General features: G+C 40.3%; 1 protein-coding gene across 2 annotated transcripts in view; it reads left to right on the top strand.

The window, feature by feature from the left end:
• Nucleotides 1-17,243, top strand: part of LOC134614600 (endomucin-like) — a 152,842-nt gene that overhangs the window by 93,876 nt on the left and 41,723 nt on the right. For both annotated transcript variants that reach the window (XM_063458577.1, XM_063458575.1), the window contains 2 exons: nucleotides 143-205; nucleotides 5,205-5,267. In XM_063458577.1, coding sequence (XP_063314647.1) covers nucleotides 143-205; nucleotides 5,205-5,267 — 126 coding nt within the window. The remainder of the gene's footprint in view (nucleotides 1-142; nucleotides 206-5,204; nucleotides 5,268-17,243) is intronic.

The following is a 17,243-nucleotide window of genomic DNA, read 5'->3' on the forward strand; positions in this document are numbered from 1 at the left end:
TTTTTATGTTATTTACAACTTTGACTATAATGCAATTGATCTCTTCTTAGAAATGTTAACATTGGGTGAAAGACACAAATAATATTGTGCACTACATGATTCTCAACTCTGATAACTTCAATAATTTATTTATTTTCTAAAGGTACAATCACAACATTGAAGGTTATCACTACTTCATCAATATCTTCTGGGAGTTCTTCAGATGGTAAGGACAAATAAAACTTTATACAATCACTGTAGTCTTATGCTAAAATTTACTTTCTGTCATCCTCCCTTTTTTATTATTGTAATTGCAATTTCTATTTCCATCTAGCAGTGTTACCAGAGGTGTAGCTAGAAACTATGGGGACCCAATGTGAAAATTGCCCTGGGGCTCATCCTTTCCCATACTTCTCCCCTTCTGCCCCCAGCCCCTACATGTGCCACATTCTCGTCCCTCAGCCCCTCCATGTGTTTCATTCACGCCCCACAGGGTGAGTGTGGCATGGTTGGGGGGATGAGTATGACAGAATTGGAGGGGTTTATGTGATAGGGTGAAACGGGGCGTGTGTGACAGAGTAAAGGAGAATGATTATGAAAGTGCTAGAGAAGGTGAGTGTGGTAGGGTTAATATGGCAGAGTGATGGGAGGTGAGTATGGCATGGATGAGTGACATGATTGGGGGAGTTATTGTGAGTGTGGCAGGGTGAAGGGGGTGACAGTGTGTGTTGGGGTGACAGTTATACAGACACACATGCAGATAAACAGACAAACACACACTGACATACATGCATTTAACACATACAGATACATACACGGACACTTAATTGATGACAAACATTCAGATACAAACAGTGACACACATACAGAAACATAGGCAGACACTGACATACAGATATGCAGACACACAGGTACACATATAGACACATATGCAGACAGATACACATGCACACACACACACACACACATGACACATACATATAGACACACATACATACAGACACATAAAACACACATACATAAACACACACACACATACATACAGACACACACGCACACACAGTGACATATATATATACAGACACACATACAGACACATTCATACAAACACACACACAGAGACACACATACAGAGACATACATACAGACACACATACACAAACACACATGCAAAATGTTTAAGTCACCCTCCTGTTTACTACCTTGGGGTCCAGTGGTGGCTCAGGCTGATGGGAGTCAGAGTGGGAACTCTGACTCCCTCCTCTTCCTCCTGCACGTCTCTCTATGATAGCTGGGAGGAAGTGACCAGGGCACTATTAAAGTGCTGCAGAGCTGATCGAGTCCCGTGGAAATTCATTGCCATCGGGTGGCTGAAACAGCATGGGCCACCCGATGGGCTCCTTCAATGCAGCCCCGGCGGCTATACCACGCTGCCTGGAGCCGCATTACATGGCTGGTGGGCATCCTGGTCGCCGGGGTCCACAGGTGGCCGGCCCCCCTGGAGTGACAGGCCCGGTCGCAGCTGCGACCCCTGCGATCACGGTAGTTCCACCACTGAATGTTACTTATCTAACCATGTGTATGGATGAAACTATATTAGATAGCAACTGTACTGCAGCTGCTATCAGTTTACACGGAGCTAGGTTCACTGTTTAGTAAAGAGCTGTAATCTGCATATATGTGAACCATGGCTGGACTTTCTCTCCTGGAAGAATAGAAAGCTCAGACAAAGTTGTGCATATGGTGGTGGAAGCTTATTCAAGATATACACTTGGAACATTTTGCCAAACATTGGCACTTAAATCTCTCAAAAGGTTTACTCAAGAAAAGGGTAATCCCTCTGGAACTACACATGGCAGGGTAGTTGGCAGGGTCTCTTGTATATAATCTGCAATTTATCATGTTGGAACAATGATCAAACATAATGAAAAAAAAAAACATAGTGGTGTGATAATTCTCAAAATGAAGATGTGCAACACTACTCTTCCTGTTATGAATTGCAAGGGGGTACATCCTTTCCACACACCTTTTGTGAATTTAAGTTCTTTTTTGACACCTACAATAATGATCAGTGCCGTATTTCCTATTAGGCAAAGTATGCACCTGCCTACAGGCTCCCATCCTATAGGGGATGCATATTTACAGCACTTATAATGTGCTTTATGGAACTTAGGTGGGCTGGTGAGGGTATGTATGTGCCAGGAGCCTTGGCCAATATCCGCAGTATGATTCCTTTCCTTGATAACAAAACTGTAGTAATAATTATAAAGGGTGTAAAACTCAGTTATGTCCCAACTCCCCAGGTAACATTATATATATAATTATTATCAATTTTATTTTCCCTTTCTTGTACCCTTCCAATGCGCTGAACACTCACTATTCCCCCAACACAAACTACAGCACCTATATCCCCCAACTATAGCCCCTATCCCTTCTGCATACAATTACTACAACACATATCCCCCAGCACACATAGTGTACAGCCCCAATTTCAATCAAACACTATAGCCACAATCCCCCCAAACATATACTACAGCTATACACTATACACTATAGCCCTGTCCCCATATTCCTCAACACACCTATATCACAATCCCCCCTAAAACACCTTACAGCACCCGTCTCCCTAAGCACACACTATAGCTTCTTTCCACATAGAAACATAGAAACATAGAATGTGACGGCAGATAAGAACCATTCGGCCCATCTAGTCTGCCCAGTTTTCTAAATACTTTCATTAGTCCCTGGCCTTATCTTATAGTTAGGATAGCCTTATGCCTATCCCACGCATGCTTAAACTCCTTTACTGTGTTAACCTTTACCACTTCAGCTGGAAGGCTATTCCATGCATCCACTACCCTCTCAGTAAAGTAATACTTCCTGATATTATTTTTAAACCTTTGTCCCTCTAATTTAAGACTATGTCCTCTTGTTGTGGTAGTTTTTCTTCTTTTAAATATAGTCTCCTCCTTTACTGTGTTGATTCCCTTTATGTATTTAAATGTTTCTATCATATCCCCCCTGTCTCGTCTTTCCTCCAAGCTATACATGTTAAGATCCTTTAACCTTTCCTGGTAAGTTTTATCCTGCAATCCATGAACCAGTTTAGTAGCCCTTCTTTGAACTCTCTCTAAGGTATCAATATCCTTCTGAAGATAGGGTCTCCAGTACTGTGTACAGTACTCCAAGTGAGGTCTCACCAGTGTTCTGTACAATGGCATGAGCACTTCCCTCTTTCTACTGCTAATACCTCTCCCTATACAACCAAGCATTCTGCTAGCATTTCCTGCTGCTCTATTACATTGTCTGCCTACCTTTAAGTCATCAGAAATAATCACCCCTAAATCCCTTTCCTCAGATGTTGAGGTTAGGACTCTATCAAATATTCTGTACTCTGCCCTTGGGTTTTTACGTCCAAGATGCATTATCTTGCACTTATCCACATTAAATGTCAGTTGCCACAACTCTAACCATTTTTCTAGTTTACCTAAATCATTTGCCATTTGGCTTATCCCTCCTGGAACATCAACCCTGTTACATATCTTAGTATCATCCGCAAAAAGACACACCTTACCATCAAGACCTTACAGCATTTATTCACATGCACACACATACTACACTGCAAACAGTCCCATGCACCCACACACAACCCCACAACAGCCTCTTTAACACATGCAACTCTACAAACGGCCTCCCTGCCATATGTGCAAATCCAAAAAGTATACTAAATACGAATTAAAGAACAGAGCACACATAAAAATATATCTTAACATGTATTAGGCAAATAGTATCTCAGCAAACAAATATTGGGATTCAGTTGGATGTATCTGGAAACTCCAATGCACACCCTGATTGCATGATATATTTACATGAACATTTATATAATAAATCGCATTATTAAAAACCAAAACAAACAAAACAAAGGAAGCTGAGCAGGAGAGTTCATGGGAAAGTGTTGTGTCAGTGATTGTGAGTGAGTGTGTGTCAGTGAATGTGTGTGTGTGTCTGACAGAGAGTGTGTGTGCCTGTCAATGAGTGTCTGTGTGTATCAATGAATGTGTGTGTGTCATTGTGTGAGTGTCTGTCAGTGTATTTGTGTCTGTCAGTGAATGTGTGGGTATGTCTGCTGTCAGCGAGTGTTTGTGAATGTGTGTGTGTTGTGAATGGGTGTGTCTGAGTGATTGTGCGTGTCTGTCAGTAAGTGGGCACGTCTGTTAGTGCTTATGTGTGTCTGTCAGTGAGTGTATGCATCTGTCAGTGTGTGTGTAAATGATTGTATGTGTCTGTCAGATTGTGTCAAATCAGTGAGTGTATGTGTGTATGTCAATGTATCTGAGAGTGTATGCTGGTCCATAAATGTGTGTCTGTCAGTCAAAATGTGTGTTAGTTAACAGGAAGAGTTGTGGCCTTGTCAGCAAGGGGCAGGTCATTTTAAATTAGGGGGTGCCCAAGATCTCTCATGCCTAGGGCAGCACCATTTCAAATTATATCACTGATCCAAATAAAGAAGACATTAAAGTCTGTGGGACCTGCAACAGGTTGCAAATCCACACCAAGGGCATATGTAGAATAAAGTACTGCCCAATATGTCTCTAGCTCACTTCTTTCTATACTGAAAAGTTTCTTTTCAGTTTCTCTATTGGTCCGGGTAGTTTGCAGTAGTTTACATGTTTCACTCTACCATAAAAAAAAATAACCCACAAGTCTAGTTTTGAATATTAAAAGATCCCTAGAATGAGTACGCTTGAATAGTATTGTCACATCAATGTAGACTTTTAAGCATGTATTATTCTGGTCACTGTTGGCATTTGGGTACATGCTAAGCATACTCATGATTCGGCTTATTCTAACTCAATGAGACAAAAAGTAAAATTAAATGTACAATCTTCATACTCCAGGCACTTTAACAACCGGTTATTAAAGTGGAATCAAGTTAACAACTGAAAATCAAAATCTGCCTCATCAGAATAGGTTACCTTCTTAAATGCAACCCTATTGATATCCAGTAAATGTTCTAATAGACAGTTGATGAATTCAATATATTAGACAAAAAGAATAAAGTGACTTCTCAAAAATGTTTAGTTTCAGTTATTTACAACTTAGACTATAATGCAATCGATTTCTGCTTAGAAATGTGAACAGCAGATATTGGGTGAAAGACAAAAATAATATTGTGCACTACATGATCCTGAACTCTGACAGCTTACTTAATTTATACCCTACAGGTACAACCACAATACCGAAGATTATCACCACTTCATCAGTATCTTCAGGGAGTTCTCCAGATGGTAAGGACAAATACAACTATGTATTATCACTGCAGTCTGCTAATTTTACTTTCAGTCACCCTCCCTATTCTTCTTCTTCTCCTTCTTATTGTAAATATAATGTCTATAAGCAATTTTACTTATCTGACCATTTGTATGCATGAAACTATATTAGATAGCAACTATACTGCAGGTACTATTGGTTTACACAGAGCCAGGTGCACTGTTTAATGTACAGGGTTTGTGCACCTATTAGAAGAGATGTGGTCAACTAATATGTTCTCCATGGCTGGACTTTCTCTTCTGGAAGAATAGACAGCTCAGTCGAAGTTGTGCATATGGTAGTGGAAGTATCTTCTTACTACACATGTGCAACATGTTGGCAAACATTGGCACTTAAATCCCTCAAAGAGTAGGCAAAAAAAAAAAAGTAATCCCTAAATCAAGGAGCTATGACTCTCTGGAACTATCCACGGCAGAGCTTTTTGGCAGGGTCTTTTGTATATTAATTAATCTGCTATATATCCGTTAGAAAGAGTGACCAAACATAATGCAAAATAGAGTGGTGTTTTAGTAATGCTCAAAATGGAGAAGTGCAACATTGCCCTTGCGGTTATGAATTGCAATTGGGAAAATCCTTTAAACACACATTTTGTGAGTTCAAGTTATTCTTTGACACCTACAATAATGATCAGTGCTGGTTTTCCCATTGGGTAAATGATCCACCAGCCTACAAGTGCCCATCCTGTAGTGGATGCATATTTACAGCACTTATAATGTGCTTAATGGAGTTTAGGTGGACTGGTCATGGTATGTATGTGCCAACAGCCTTATAACATTTAAACATTTATTTTTATGTGTGCTCTGTTCCTTAATCTGTATTAAGTATAACTTTTTCAGCATGTTCCGGGGTGCCCACAATTTCTTTTTGTCTTTTTGGGTTATGTGCAAACCCAAACACAATTCAACTGCACACAAAGTGTGCCCTGGAACATATGACACCATTAGCAGCCACGCACATGCCCCGCACATACACATGCAAACCCACAAGTAGCTTCCCTACTAACCTGCAGCCACCACACACACATCACCCTCTCCCAATCCCAATCCCACGTATCCACTCACATTCACCATCTACTTAAACCCCAAACTAGTCGCATTCACTCATCCAGTCACATACACTAAATGCTCTCTCTCTCTCTCTCTCTCTCTATATATATATATATATATGTCTATATATATATATATATATATATATATATATATATATATATATATATATATAGACAAACTTACTTCCCTGTGTGTGTTTGTCCAGGATCTTTTGGCAACTGCACGGCCCTCTAGGGTAAGGAAGCCAGGTCAAGAGAAAGTCCAGCTTCAAAGGCCTCTGGCATGTTTATTTTCTGTTGTTAAGAAGTAACATGATACAACATGATACAACATGATACAACATGATACAACATGATACAACATGATACAACATGATACAACATGATACAACATGATACAACATGATACAACATGATACAACATGATACAACCCTTCTTTCTACAATAAAACACTTCCCTCACTCCACCCTGCTTTAACTGCAGTTATAAAGCAGCTCACAGCCCCTACAGGTGAGGCTAATGATCTCGTTAGGCAGTGAGCCAGAACGCCTTAGAAAACCTGGGCTGGACTCATGCACAGCCACTCTGACAGTGGGTGGAGAATCGACCCACCCTGCCCTTTCGAATACTCCACCCCAGAGACCCAAATAACAACAGAGAAAAAAAACTACATTTAACCCCTTGACGACCGATGATGGTTCAGGACCATCATCGGAAACATCCCCTTGAGGACCGATGATGGTCCTGAACCGTCATAACGGTCTGGGAGTACTTACCTGATCGCCGTCGTTCCCAGGCGGCAATCAGCGTTCCTCCTGGTCCAGGGGGACTGCCTGTCTGCCCAGGCAGTCTCCCCACAGCAGATCAGGACCCCGCGGCCGTGGGGTCACGTGGCTGCAATAGGTGCCTGTGTATCTGCCTGCAGGGGGATTGTCTGTGCTGACAGGCAGTCTCCCTGCATCTGTAAAATAAAATTAAAATTAAAATAAAATCAATCCGTGTAAAAAAAAAATATATATATATATATATATATATATGTGTATATATATAAGATATATATACATGTATTATATCTATATTTGTGTAAGGGGCAAATAGCCGTATATGGAGTAAGGATCCAGCATAAGCGTAGGATAGTATAAAGGGAGCAAGTTGGTTGTGGTGTGCCGAGAACGACGATACGCAGTGGCGTACATACCAGGGTCGCAGGGGTCGCGGCTGCAACCGGGCCCGGCCCACCAGGAGCCCAGCAGCACCACTGGACCCCAGGGAATCCCCTCAGCACTCCAAAAGGTAAGGAGGCTGGGGGGATTAAATAAAAAAAAATGTGTTAGTGTGTGTGTGTGTTAGTGTGTGTGTTAGTGTTACTGTGAGTGTTAGTGTGTGTGTTAGTGTTACTGTGAGTGTTAGTGTGTGTGTTAGTGTTACTGTGAGTGTTGGTGTGTGTGTTACCCCATGCCACAGCAGCTGCTACAATGGGGTAGATCTCCCAAAGGGGCTGAGGTGGTGGAAAAATTTCCAAACCTGGATGCCATGGCCAACAGCTCCAAAGCAATCGTTCCCGGTAGATCGCTGCCAAACCCGTGGTAGACGCCGCGTCTGACCATCTGGTTGGAGAAGTGTCAGACAATCCTGGAAGGAACATGCTTTTACCATGCCAAGTGGTTAAGAAATTCCCCCCCATGTGCAGGTGTGCTGTTGCTGAGGTGTCTAGGGACATCCTCTGAGCGTCATGTTAGAAGTGTGGAATAAAGGGGAAAGTACTCTGGATGTGAAAGCGTGGTCTTGTGGTTTGATTGGCATGGCAAAATTAAGGAACCTGGAAGGGATTGTAGTTCCTTGCAGTTGTAAGTACTAAGCAGGAGGTAGTGATTGATGTAGTTGAGAATGTTCCCTATTTGTCTTGTGGTAACTTATGTGTATGGATGCCGACTCAAGTCATATGCCCAGTAATGTGATGATAGTGTCTGGACCTTCTGTTTCTTATGGGGTACTGGGACGCCCAAGTGGTCAACCAGACTAAGCTGCTGTGAGGCTTCTATTGAAAAATATGTTATCTTTGATCAACAAGAAGTCTTCTAGATAGTGTATGACTGTAAGGACTCTGGATATGTTATCATAACCAGTACAGAGTATCTGCGAATATCGATAGTAGGCTAATCTGTAGCTTGAAAGTTGAGCGGGGAAAGGATTGCCCAATTTATGCCATGTAAGTGCCAGTGTGTAGGGTAGATGGTAGCCGTTTACTGCGTTGATGATATTGGTCTTACTTAACCAAGCTTCAACCCATGCTTGAGTGATAGCTGTAAAGGTAGATCAATGGTGTTGTATAGTAAGAAAACTCCTCGGAGGGTATGAGGGAGTTGAGACTTGGGGTAGCGGAGGTGTTTGGTGCCAATAAGTCTATGGTTAGTCTTTATTTAAGGGTAGTTTCCCTGTGACAATACCAATGTGTTTGTGTTTGGTGCCATGCTGTAAATGATGCAGATTGGAAGACCCCTCTGCAAATCTTGGCTATGAGTGTGTTTACACCCAATGGTTTTGTTGTGCTGACTGTTAGTGAGGGCATGCTATATTCCTTGAAGGTGTGTTTATGATACCTGTATGGGGGCCCTTTGAAGCTCCAGAGCTTTAGTAAATCTACTACAAGTCTGGAAGGGTTTTTTTGGTTTTTTGGTTTTTTTGGTTTTTTGGTTTTTTGGTGACTGGTAAGGCCCTGCTATTTGCCAAGTGGCTTGAGAGGCTCTATCTATGCTTGGCGCGAGGGGATTTTGTGTGGCCACCGAACGTTGTGGCAGGATGTTGGCCTCTCGGTGACAGTAACCAGAAAATAGGAAGGGGAGTGACAGGTGAGGCCCTCTCTATGATACAATGCGAGGCGGCTAGCTCACGAGTGGCCCGAGGGGTGTATGCCTCCGAGTGTGAGGCGGGGTGTTGGTCTTGCGTGACCACTAACCGAAGCATAATGCAGAGAAAAAAGGGGGTAATACCTATTGGGCCCTAGAACCCTAATTGCCAGTACACTATTACTATTCCAGGAAAGGTAAGAGATGAATAACTACGTGAGCAGGTGTATGTACCTGGTAGTATGGTATTGAACCTGACAATCCGTATAGGTTTTTTAGTAGTAACTGTAACCTGAATGGATAAAACCGTATGGCATAAGGAAATATGGCATAGACCAAGCTTATCTTAATACGTACAGTATATGTGTAAATATTAAACATCGTAGCCATACTGGTTAAATATGTATCAGTCTTAACCCATTAAGTGCTGTATGTACAAGTGAAAATGTGGTCTGTCCCCAACTTGTATGTTATATGTCCCCTTGCTAGGGGAAAGTCTGTTGCGTGAGCAGCGTGCTGTGAAAAATGTATGTAAACTATATTACCAGTTACGTATATACAGATGCGTCTGCTACTGTGTAATAATATATGTATTTATACCAGATGTTGATATAGTACTTGCTATGTGAATTGTTGTATGTCTTATTGAATGGTAGGGGTCAGTGAACATGAGGTTGCAAAATGCAAGTGCACTGGAGATCTGCCGAGTGCCCTATATTTGGCAGTGTAGTTGGATACTGATTGGTATGTGAAATGTTGTTTGTCTGTTGACCTATAGGTGTCAGTGTTTTGGTGTTTGTAAAACCCCATGAAAATTGTCAATGTACTTGACAGACCTGTAGATGGCAGTGTTGATAGAACCACTGTTGGTCTTGATGTGAAATGTAAATTATTGTGAATTAAACCTGAAGTTGAGCACGTGCTGGAGTTTAATTTATGGTTTATGGTTATGTGTAAAACAATCTTATGTGTAATTTATATTGGCTGGTAAATTGTATATGACATGTAAAGACAGTTTTGATGTTGACCAGTAGGGGTCAGAAATGCTGATTGTATGTTAAAATACCCTTTAACCCCTTAAGGACCAAACTTCTGGAATAAAAGGGGATCATTACATGTCACACATGTCATGTGTCCTTAAGGGGTTAATCCTACCGTTTGACAGATAGGAGTCAGAATAAAAGCGAAAATGCTGTAGTTAGTTTGTTTGCTTATGAAGTGAAATAAAGTCTGAGAAGCCTGTAGAATACTGATTGACCGGTAGGGGTCAGCATGTATGCGAAAATGCCGTGGTTAGTTGGTTTGTACATGAAATGCAATAATGTCTAAGAAGCCTGTAGTACACTGAATGACCGGTAGGGGTCAGTGTGTAGGTGAAAATGCAGTGGTTTATTGTTTTGTACATGAAAAGCAAATGCCGTGGTTAGTTGGTTTGTACATGAAATGCAATAATGTCTGAGAAGCCTGTAGTACACTGAATGACCGGTAGGGGTCAGTGTGTAGGTGAAAATGCAGTGCTTTATTGTTTTGTACATGAAAAGCAAAAACGTCTAAGAAGCCTGTAGTACACCAAAATACTGATAAGGATCAGTGTGTAGGTGAAAATGCAGTGGTTTGTTGGTTTGTACATGAAATGCAATAATGTCTGAGAAGCCTGTAGTACACCGAATGACCGGTAGGGGTCAGTGTGTAGGCACAAATGCAGTGGTTCATTGATTTGTGCATGAAATGCGATAATATCTAAGAAGCCTGTAGTACACCAAAAGACCAGTAGGGGTCAGTGTGTAGGCGAAAATGCAGTTGTTCGTTGTATTTGTACATGAAATGCAATAATGTCTGAGAAGCCTGTAGTACACCAAATGACCAGTAGGGGTCAGTGTGTAGGCACAAATGCAGTGGTTCGTTGATTTGTACATGAAATGCGATAATGTCTAAGAAGCCTGTAGTACACCAAAAACCGGTAGGGGTCAGTGTGTAGGTGAAAATGCAGTGGTTTATTGGTTTGTACATGAAAATGCAAAAAAACGTCCAAGACGCCTGTTGTACACCGAATGACCGATAGGGGTCAGTGTGTAGGTGAAAAATGCAGTGGTTTGTTGGTTTTTACATGAAATGCAATAATGTCTGAGAAGCCTGTAGTACACTGAATGACAGGTAGGGGTCAGTGTGTAGGCGAAAATGCAGTGGTTCGATGGTTTGTACATGAAATGCAATAATGTCTGAGAAGCCTGTAGTACACCGAATGACCGGTAGGGGTCAGTGTGTAGGTGAAAATGCAGTGGTTCATTGGTTTGTACATGCAATGCGATAATGTCTAAGAAGCCTGTAGTACACCCAAAGACCGGTAGAGGGTTTAAACGAATGATATGCATGAACATGCAATGGTTTTAGAACAGACTTAGACAAAATGCAGCCATAAAGTGAGGACCTGACCCGTGCATGGTGCCGTGGGACTGATGCCTGGTGTAATGGGTAGGTCGACTTATGGTTTGTGAGTCACTTGGACACCATCCACGGCGATGGATTGAAGAAAGAAGGTGGTAGGCCGGAAAAACCTGTGGCTGGATTCCTGACACAGCTCTGCTTAGAAAACCTCATGGAGTAATCAGGTAAAATGGCGTCTGGATGACCCGGAAGTGGAAATCATTCCGATGCTGACCTCAAGGGATATGAGTCAGGTAAGGAGTTAATTAATTTAAGCCCCTCCCACAAATATAGGCCAAACGGCCTTAATACATATGTATATATATCATATATATAATGTCATACTAAGTGTATTTTTATATTTATATATACATATAATAATATAAAAATACACTTATAATTAAATTACACACGTATACATATAATATACATAATAACTATATATATTGCATATATATATTATTATAAAATATAACTAAGTACATAAAAAATAAAAATTAAAAATAATAATTTTTAATAATTTGAAAAAATTATATATATATGTAATTTTATTCTATCGTTATTTTGATATAAATATATATATATATATATATATATTTATATCAAAATACACTTAGAATTATATATATATATATATATATATATATATATGTATAAATAAATAAAAATAATACTAAATATACATATGTCCATATACATAATTACAAATATAATACGTAGACTTCAAATATATAAATATATATATATATATTTAAATTCTACGTGCATATTTATGTAATATTTTGACGTAATTAAGTAATTTTATTGATTGCAATTTGAGGGACATGCCTGACAACCCAGGCCGAAAGTCCATAGAATTTAATTTGCTAGCACTGTGTTTAACCCTGTATCTTTCTATGACACCCTAAAACCTGTACATGGGGGTACTGTTTTACTCGGGAGACTTTGCTGAACACAAATATTAGTCTTTAAAACTAGAAGAAACATATCACAGCAATGATATTGTCAGTGAAAGTGAAGTTTTTTGCATTTTTCACATACAAACGGCACTTTCACTGATGATATTATTGCTGTGATACGTTTTACTGTTTTGAAACACTAATATTTGTGTTCAGCAAATTCTCCCGAGTATAACAATACCCCACATGTAGAGGTTTTATAGTGTTTTTGAAAGTTACAGGGTCAAATATAAGGCTTGATTTTACTTCTTCTTTTTTCATTGAAATTTGTCAGATTGGTTATGTTGCCGTTGAGAGCGTATGGTAGCCCAGGAGTGAGAATTACCCCCATGATGGCATACCATTTGCAAAAGAAAACAACCCAAAGTATTGCAAATGGGGTATGTTCAGCCTTTTTTAGTAGCCACTTAGTTACAAACACTGGCCAAAGTTAGTGTTTTTTGCATTTTTAACACGCAAACAAATATAAATGCTAACTTTGGCCAGTGTTTGTGACTAAGTGGCTTCTAAAAAATACTGTACATACCCCATATTGAATACACTGGGTTGTCTACTTTAAAAAAAAATATGAACATGAGGGGTGTGATTCAGAGATTTATGACAGATAATAGTGTTACAATGTCACTATTGATACATTTAAAAAAAATATATATTGAAACAGCAATTTCCTACTTGTACTTATAGCCATATAACTTGCAATAAAAAGCAAAAAAGCATGTAAACACTGGGTGTTTTTAAACTCTGGACAAAGTTTTGAATCTATTTAGCCATTTTTTTCATTAGCTTTTGTAGATAAGTAAAAGATTTTTCAAGTAAAAGTCCAAAAACGTGTTTTTTTTTTCAATTTTTCACCATTTTTTTTTTTTAAGTTAAATATATGACATGATACAAATAATGGTATGTAAAGAAAGCCCTTCTTGTCCTGAAAAATAAACCCAATATATAACTTGTATGGGAACAGTAAATGAGAGAGCGGAATATTACAGCTAAACACAAACACCACAAAAGTGTTGAAACCACTCTGGTCCTTAGCATACAACATCGTAAAAACAGGCCAGTCCTTAAGGGGTTAAACTTAACTTTCCCTGGGGCTGCATGTGCTTACCCATATGTCAGGATAGTGGCTGCGCAAAAGTATAGGTGCCAGATATACGGTGCATTTCTTGCAGTCCTGATGCATGGAGAAATGCTCAACTCCTGATGCATGGAGAAAAGGCCTTCACAACCCTCTGCTATTGTGTACATAGTTTATACTAAGTGACCCATAGGTTGAGGAGGCGGTGACCGTGGCAGTGTAGGTGGAAGCGTCGGTGGAGGAGGAGGTAGCCAACACTGTTTATATATATATATATTTTTTATTTTAATTGGGGTAACCACCAAAATATTGGGACATACAAAAAAAGAAAACTGTTCCGCAGAGCGACTAACCTTACCTAACCATTCCATACAGGGACCCTGACAAATGGCTACCACATGCAAGGATGGCAGCAGGCGCGCAAATGACCCACTCCCGACGCGGGAAAGTGGTGACGACAAATAACAATACAGTACTCTTTAGAGGCCCTGTAATTGTAATGAGTCCACTTGAAATCCTTTAACTCTGATCAATTGGAGGGAAGTCTGTTGCAGAGCAACTGACCCGTGCGTGCTGCAGATGAAACTCCACTATCGCCTGCTGCTGCTCAAACAGTCTGTCCAGCATGTGCAAGGTGGAGTTCCACCTTGTGGGCACGTCGCATATGAGGTAGTGAGCAGGAAGGCCAAACCTATGCTGCAGCGCAGACAGGCACGCAGCAGCAGGGTGAGTATGCCGAAAGCGCGCACAGACGCTACAGTGAATGTCACATCCTGTTCAAAGTTGCGGATGAGTCTAGTGATGGCTTCTGGTATCACGTAATCTTTTTACTGAAGCTGCATCAGGGTCCTAGTATGTGGCCACACAAACGCTGGTTCTCAATACCAGGGGGCTTGTGGTTACCCTGCACCAGACCCTGCTAATCCATTCCACACTGTGACTCCTAACTTCAACATCAGGCATACTGGGTCCCGGTCGTCCGACCGCCGCCCACACAGTGCCCGGGTCCCGGTCATCGGGCTGCCCACCTGACTGTGAAACTACGAATGGATCGTTAAATCTGGTACGAACTCAACTAAATCTGGTTCGCTCAACTCTATTATGGATCTTTTGATCGCTACATCTATTACTTGGATAACTGGTAATTCTCGAGCTAATACATGCCGATGAGCGCTAGGGGACTATTTAGCAGTTTAGCACCCAAAAAAATGTAAGTTTTAAAACTGCAATGTGAAAGAAGTATTTGACGATTCTATTTGTCTCTCAGATATGAAGTGCACCCCACTAATGTACTATTTAGCACCCAAAAAAAATTGAATTTTTAAAACTCCGATGTAACCGCGGTATTTGACGCTTCTATTTGACTCTCCGATATGAAGTGCACCCCACAAATGTACTAGTTTGCAGAATTCTTTCCTAAACTGTCCCTCACAGCAGCAGCATCCTCTTCCTACACTAATAAGAGCTCATGTGCGTGCGGCGCCACGCGACTCCAGCTTATATATAGAGGCTGGGTCACATGCTGCACTGGCCAATCACAGCCATGCCATTAGTAGGCATGGCTCTGACGGCTTCTAAGGGCACACAAGTCAAACGCTTCTTGATTGGCTTCCCAGCAGCCTTTGAAAACACGCCATTAAATCGCCGAACCCCGAACTCCAACCCGAACATACAGTGATATGTCCATGTTCGGGTCCGGGGTCCAAAAAACTTAATGTTCGATACGAGCCCGAACTTTACAGTCTGGGTTCGCTCAACTCTAGTAGTGGGAGACCCAAGAGAGGCAAAATAATTGGAAAATAATACAAAAGGGTATTGGGCAGAACTATACATTTTTGCCTTGGGCGGCAGAAAGCCTTGCACTGGCTCTGAAGGTAAATACTTAAAATTTTAACTATATGTCTAACCTTCTGACAGTGAGTATAGAATGACCTTCCCTAAAACACTTGATTTGCATCTATTGATAAAATAAAGTACTTACAGCTTTTAGTTACTTTACTAATAAATTATGCATATCTCCCAATGCCTGCTGAATTTTATGACTGTTCTTGGATAACCTTAAATTTTTATTTTCAATAAGACGTCTGATTTATAATGTCATTAGATACCCATAGGATTTGTTTGCTTTATTGCATGTACTATAACTTTTACAACATAGTATAAATATTGAAATCTGAGCACAATTGTAGTGTAGGTGTGTTTGTAGGGATCCCTATTACTGTGTCTATACATTCCTAAAATTACACTTCATGTTTTATCATAATTTGTTTGCAGTGTTATTGGAACTACTACCTGCACAGTTAATCATATTCTAGGGATTGAAGATTTTCAACTGCCTTTTCTTTTTTTTAAACAAAAGACATGCTCCCAAGTTAAAAATATTCAGAACTTTTTTTAATTGACACACAATTGCTCCTTTTTACTACTAGATATGTAGAAATCTACTCTTGAATTCATAAAAAGACATGCTTCCAATATATTTCTAATAGCTAATACTAAACTTATTGTTAGAGTTGGAGATTCATTTTGTGCTGAATCGCAATTTGACCAAATTCAGGCTGGTTTGGTGATTGGCTGAAATCCTGATTTCTGTGCAGTCATGTGCCAGAGTCTCGAGGAACTGACTTACACAAACCCGAATATGCTCATTTCTGGCAGTACTATTCCTGGCAACAAAAAAGACGGGGATAGAATGGAGAAGAGGCTTTTTGTGAGAGCAATGGAGCATCTTAGTTTAGCAGACAAAATGTCTGCCCAATCATGTAGACTGGATCTCCTGTCCAACCAAGAGGTAGCAAAAGATGTCTGATGGTTTGGAGATAGCCAGTAAATGTTGAATTTATTCACAGATTAACTGTCAACTGAATTATGAAGGCAAAAAAAAGGAGAAAGAGTAAAGTAATCTATACTTCCAAGTAGCTACTGATTGAGGCAGACCAGCAGTGATACAGTTTGTTTATCCTTACCGCGCCTGTAGATAGCTACAGCCAGGGACACTTAAAAGAACTCTGAGTGGGAGATACGAGATTGCCATTTTATCATTCCTCCTAGTGTGAGACTCACAGGGTTATTCAGTGAGAATTTAAAGTGAATTTTAACATTTAAGGTCAAAATAGTTAAACTGGAAAAATGATCAGCTATGCTTACCGTTCAGCTACTGTCACCTCAACGTTTTCTTTTAATATAATGATCCTTTCATACATTTTTGAAAGGAAATAGATTCCTTGTTAAATTAAGTATATATAAAAAATAAGAAATACTAATGCGTACCTTTAGTAAATGACAGGAAGGTTCAGCCATATACATACACCTTGAGTCAGACAATGTTTGAATTTGATAGTAAGTTGATCTGATGGAATTTGACAGAAAATTGGTTGATACTCAACAAAACCTATTTAACACAGAGTCATGCTATTGGTGTCCTGTTTTATCTTGTTTGAGTTCTGTGAGTGAGCTGCAGTGAATTATAGCGCTCCTGCTCTTTAATACTGAGCCTGTTGGATAGCTTAGGTGGTTCAGTGGCAGAACTACCGCCAGTGGAGCCGGTGCAACTGCACTGAGGTCCAGAGCACTAGATGGG

Source organism: Pelobates fuscus, chromosome 6, assembly GCF_036172605.1.
Source record: "Pelobates fuscus isolate aPelFus1 chromosome 6, aPelFus1.pri, whole genome shotgun sequence".
In the NCBI taxonomy this organism is placed as follows: Eukaryota; Metazoa; Chordata; class Amphibia; order Anura; family Pelobatidae; genus Pelobates; species Pelobates fuscus.